The sequence below is a fragment of the Eleutherodactylus coqui genome, chromosome 6 (genome assembly GCF_035609145.1).
Source record: "Eleutherodactylus coqui strain aEleCoq1 chromosome 6, aEleCoq1.hap1, whole genome shotgun sequence".
Lineage (NCBI taxonomy): Eukaryota > Metazoa > Chordata > Amphibia > Anura > Eleutherodactylidae > Eleutherodactylus > Eleutherodactylus coqui.
This window is the reverse complement of record NC_089842.1, coordinates 240,480,703-240,486,633: the sequence shown is the minus strand read 5'-3', so window position 1 is coordinate 240,486,633 and position 5,931 is coordinate 240,480,703. Positions and strand designations below refer to the sequence as shown.

Here is a 5,931-nt window from a genome sequence, read left to right as displayed (position 1 = left end):
GTTCCTGATGAAACATCAACATCAAGACGTAGAAACGCGTTGAACCTTTGAACTTTAATGTAATATTTATATAATATTGCCTCTCTGGGACGATATTACTTGCTATACAACCAAGCAATCATCGACTATGATAGTAATTTTTCTTGTAAAAACCAAGCACATTTGATTTGTACCACTGTTTTTTTTCATCATATTTATTATAACCAAGTGGTGACAATTATATTTTCACATGCTTAAATCTTTCCTCTTCCTGTATGACCTGCCGGTTTAGAATTTTCCAGCACTTTGATCCACATGGTAAACATTGGCTCATTGTTGGCCATTTTTCCTACTGGCTCATTGTTGGCCATTCTCCTACTGAGCCCATATTAGCCAGCCAGACTTTAGCAAACAGAACCAGTGGACATTTCTACATACTACGGTCAAACCACATTCACGACTGAGTAATGTAGATATATATGTATGTGTGTCTCATTATATGTTATTTGTTGGTGACAGCCCTGTTTTTAAATTGAGTTAATAAAGTATCGACATTTTAATTTTGTCTATAACTGTGAAGGGCTTACTAAGGTGACTTATATAGACAACCACTGCCCTAATTAAGAGATAAAATACAAGATCTAAATAGGCCCATCTCTTCTATGGAAGTAATTAATACCATTAGAATCCTTGAAAACGATAAATCCCCAGAGCCGGTCAGTTTCTCAAATGAATATTATAAATTATTTTGAAATATATTGTCTCCTCACCTTGCCATGACCTTCAATGAAGTCATGTCTACAGGAAACCTTCTGCAGGAAATGCTACAAGCCATTATAGTATCCATCTCTAAACCTGGCAAAACAACAGATTCCCTGGCAAACTTCCATCCGATATCGTTATTAAACACAGATACTAGATACTAAAATATACTCAAAAATTCTTTCCATGAGACTTCTAGTGGTCTTGCCTGGTATTGTACACAGTGATCAAGTAGGATTTGTCAGGGGAAGGCAGGCTGCGGATGGTACCAGAAGAGCATTGATCCTGATTGCAAAAATGGGGTCGAGTCGCACGCCTTCTATCCTCCTTGCCCAGGATGCAGAGAAGGTGTTCAATAGACTACACTGTTAGTTCGCTTTTGCCACTCTCCAAAAATTTGTAACAAACAGAAATTTCCTTAAAGCAATCCAAGCATTGTACACAGCCCCATCTTCCAGAGTCCTGATTGATGGGGCCTTATTGTCATCTTTCCATATAAACAATGGTACCGGTCAGGGGTGTCCTCTCTCACGATTGATATTTATATTAGTAATGGAACCTTTGGCGGAACTGATAAGAATGTCTCCAGAGATCAGAGGTTTCACAATGGGGCAAGGGCAACACAAAATCGGACTATTCGCAGATAATGTGCTCCTGACTTTGACAGAACCCTTGAGAGCAGTAGAAAATGTTGTGAATTCATTTGGAAAGGCTTCATACTATAATCCAAATATAAGCGAATCCCAAATTCTGGGGATACATATTGGTACATCCCTAAAGAAAGATATACAAAAAGAGTTCTTCTTTCAATGGCCGCCCATGATTCCCTATTTAGGTATAAAACAATGTTACCCACTAAAAGATATTATCACCCTAAACTTTAATCCTCTACTCTCCTCAATCCAATTAGAACTTAGGTTGCTTGAGAAGAAAGAACCATCATAGTTTGGCAGAATAGTCTGGTATAAGATGCTGATATTACCAAAGATTCTAAACCTCTTTCATACCCTGGCTTTCCTAATTCCACACAATGAATTCCAAAAACAATTACTAAGATTCGTGTGGGGGGTAAAAGACCTAGAGTTGCAGCTGGCATTTTATACCGTCACCACAGACAAGGTGGATTGGGAGTACACAATGTGTGGTCCAATTATCAAACAATCAATGTAAATCTATCGTCATTATGGTTGGAAGGATCCCAAATGCCACCATGGAGTTATATGGAAATTCAACTTAATGGGAATAAAACATTAGACTCCCTCCTCAAGGCCTCAATTCTTAATATCTTATAACCAAATCTCCTTATGTCCCTAGATATACAACTTATGTCCCCTCCCATCCTAACATCACTTCAGGCTTGGAATCGATATGCCTACAAATTTAAAAATCCCCCTGAAAGGAAACCTCTAGAATTACCCTAACAGATACTCTTCTACTTCATTCCGAACCTATCTGTTAAGGGCTGGACTAGACAAGGTATGAAACTAATTTCTGATCTTGGAGAGCACAGGAACATTTCCTTTCAAACCCTTACAGATATAGATCCGCGCCACCACACAAATGAACCGAAATGAAGGGGAAGAAACTAATATTGTGTGATGTCATGCTTGAAAAAGACGCTCTGAATAGCGTCGAAACGCGTTGTAAGACTGACATAGTTTTTTTGTATAAATAAAATATACTTGACTGTATATTTCGGTGATCTGGAAGTCCCTATTTTGGATTGCAAAAAGCCCCAAAAAAAGAGCGCAGGAGGATTTTTTTCTTTCAAACCCTTAGAGAGAGATTTAATTTCTCCGTGAATGATTTCTACCCATATTGTAAAATCCAGTCTTTCTGAATAAATCTCGAATATTAGACTGTACATTTCCAAATAAAATAACCCCACTCTTATCTACAACTCCTAAAAACATGAGAAGTAGTATAAGGAAGTGTTATAATGCCTTTTCGGGAGACATGGGAGAAACAAGGAAGGTCCATCTGCTCAACTGGGAAAGGGACCTGAAAGAAAATATACCAATAACGCAGTGGTTAACTTCATTTGAGTGGGCAAATAAGTCTACTTTAAATGCAAACCTTCTACAGACCCATTATAAAGTACTAACAAGGTGGTACTACACTAGAGATGAGCGAGTATACTCGCTAAGGCACATTACTCGATCGAGTAGTGCCTTAGCCGAGTATCTCCCGGCTCGTCTCTAAAGATTCGGGGGCTGGCGGGGGGGGGGGGGGGGGGGGGGGGGGGAAAGGCGTGGGAGAGCCGGGAGGAACGGAGGGGAGATCTCCCACTTTCTATAGTTTTACGAAAAGAACACAGCCATATTTCTGTATGGAATTGAAACATGAATAATGAACAATTGACATGATGCTGATTACAAAAAAAAAAAAATTACTCTAATTTTCAGACTATGAGACACTTTTTTATTGCTAGACAAAACCTTGCTTAAAGTGTGTTTGTCTTAGAATTCTCACTTTCAGACCTCCAACATTGGGACCTGTGGCATGCTATCAAACACAGTATGTACAGCTTTTGTAAGACTCATCTGCTCTACTATATATTTACAATGACTCACGTCAAAATGCTTTTAGATAGTCTCACTTTTTTTTGGAGAGTCTGCCTTATACATTTCTTAACATCCTTATTTCTGATGCTGTAGATGATGGGATTCAGCATTGGAATGACCACCGTATAGAGAACAGATACAGTCTTGCTTGACTCCCGAGGTTGAGAAGATCGAGGTTGAGTATAATTGAACATGATGGTTCCATAATAGAGGGTGACAACAGTGAGGTGGGAGAAGCATGTAGAAAAAGCTGCTTGTTTTCCTTGTGAAGAACGGAGCTTCAAAAGTGTGGAGATGATATAAACATAGGAAATAAAAGTCAAGAGAAAACAAAATAAAACAATGGTTCCGGCTGCTGTATACATTGCTATCTCATTAAGCAAAGGATCTCTGCAAGAAAGTTTTAAGAAAGCAGGTACTTCACAAAAAAAATGGTTGATATGATGACTCCTACAGAATGGAAGCCTCCAGGTGATGGGCACTTGTATAGAGGAGTTTACAAAACCAGCAATCCATGGGATTAGGGCTAAGATGATGCAAAACCTCATATTCATAATACTGCTATAGTGCAATGGTCTACAAATGGCTGCAAATCGATCATAGGACATAACAGAAAGTAACACGCACTCTGTTGCACCGAGCAGCAATGCACAGAACATCTGGAGAACACATCCACCCACTGAGATACTCTTGTCTTTGTATATGGTATTTACGAGGATCACAGGAAGTATAGTGGAGGAGAAACAGATGTCAATGAAAGCGAGATTACTCAGGAAGAAGTACATAGGGGTGTGTAATTTGGGGCTGATCCTCACAGTAAAGAGAAGAAGACAATTCCCTGACAGTGTAATAATATATATCACCACAAATACAAGGAACCCTAAAACTTGGAGGTGAGGAACAGTAGATAATCCAAGCAGGAAGAACCGATTTGGAACACTTTGGTTGGAATTTTCCATAGAATTACCTAGAACAAAGAAAGACATTGTAGATAATTAATTACTTTGACTAAACTTTGGAATAGTTATATAGAAGGATGTTAATGGACACTGTGAATTAAACTTGCGTAGACAACCAATCAGATCACTGCGTATGTATTCTAAGTAACACTAGAAACAGAAATTAAATCTGATTGCTTGTTTGGACAACTTTTTCTTGTTGACTTTTTTTTTATGCATCTATGTCATATCTATCTATCTCATATCTATCTATCTATCTATCTATCTATCTATCTCATATCTATCTATCTATCTATCTATCTATCTATCTATCTATCTATCTATCTATCTATCTATCCTTCTATCTATCTATCTATCTATCTATCTATCTATCTATCTATCTATCTCCTATCTATCTATCTATCTATCTATCTATCTATCTATCTATCATCTATCGATCTCTCTCTCAAATCTATCTATCTATCTCATATCTATCTATCTCCTATCTATCTATCTATCTATCTATCTATCTATCTATCTATCTATTTCATATCTATCTATCTATCTCCTATCTATCTATCTATCTATCTATCTATCTATCTATCTATCTATCTATCTATTTTATCTATCTATCTATCTATCTATCTATCTATCTATCTATCTATCTATCTATCTATCTCCTATCTATCTATCTATCTATCTATCTATCTATCTATCTATCTATCTATCTATCTATCTATCTATCTCCTATCTATCTATCTCCTATCTATCTCCTATCTATCTATCTATCTATCTATCTATCTATCTATCTATCTATCTATCTATCTATCTATCTAATATCTATATCATATCTATCTCCTATCTATCTATCTATCTATCTATCTATCTATCTATCTATCTATCTATCTATCTATCTATCTATCTCCTATCTATCTATCTATCTATCTATCGATCTATCTATCTAATATCTATATCATATCTATCTCCTATCTATCTATCTATCTATCTATCTATCTATCTATCTATCTATCTATCTATCTATCTATCATATCTATCTCATATCTATCTATCATCTATCTATCTATCTATCTATCTATCTATCTATCTCCTATCTATCTATCTATCTATCTATCTATCTATCATATATCTCATATCTATCTATCTATCTATCTATCTATCTATCTATCTATCTATCTATCTATCTCCTATCTATCTATCTATCTATCTATCTATCTATCTATCTATCTATCTATCTCATATCTATCTCATATCTATCTATCTATCTATCTATCTATCTATCTATCTATCTATCTATCTCATATCTATCTATCTATCTATCTATCTATCTATCTATCTATCTATCTATCTATCTATCTATCTATCTATCTATCTATCTATCTCTCCCTCTCATATCTATTTAGGCTGGTATAAGTTATACATCTCCCTGTTTTTATTGTATATAATTTCACACTTTACAGACAATTAAAAATGCATAAAAACACAAGCGTTTTTTAATAGTGTATGCAGCTTTTTTAAGGTGTTTTTCTTTATTGGCCACTGACACGTGTTGAGAAAATGCTGTCTGAAAATCGTGGCATTTTTATCCCAATTTCTAGCAGCATTTTTGAAGCATGGCACAGAGTTTTACAGCACTTTTCAATGCACTGCATCATTGTGATGGGTGAGGA

General features: G+C 36.0%; 1 protein-coding gene across 1 annotated transcript; it reads right to left on the bottom strand.

The window, feature by feature from the left end:
* Positions 1-3,310: 3,310 nt before the first annotated feature.
* On the bottom strand, positions 3,311-4,264 carry LOC136571955 (olfactory receptor 2G6-like). Its single transcript, XM_066572573.1, has one exon. It carries the CDS (start codon positions 4,262-4,264, stop codon positions 3,311-3,313), a length of 954 nt encoding a protein of 317 aa, XP_066428670.1.
* Positions 4,265-5,931: the final 1,667 nt, after the last annotated feature.

Excerpts from the sequence above, each read along its gene's own strand:
- LOC136571955 (XM_066572573.1), bottom strand. The coding sequence starts at position 4,264 with ATGGAAAATTCCAACCAAAGTGTTCCAAATCGGTTCTTCCTGCTTGGA.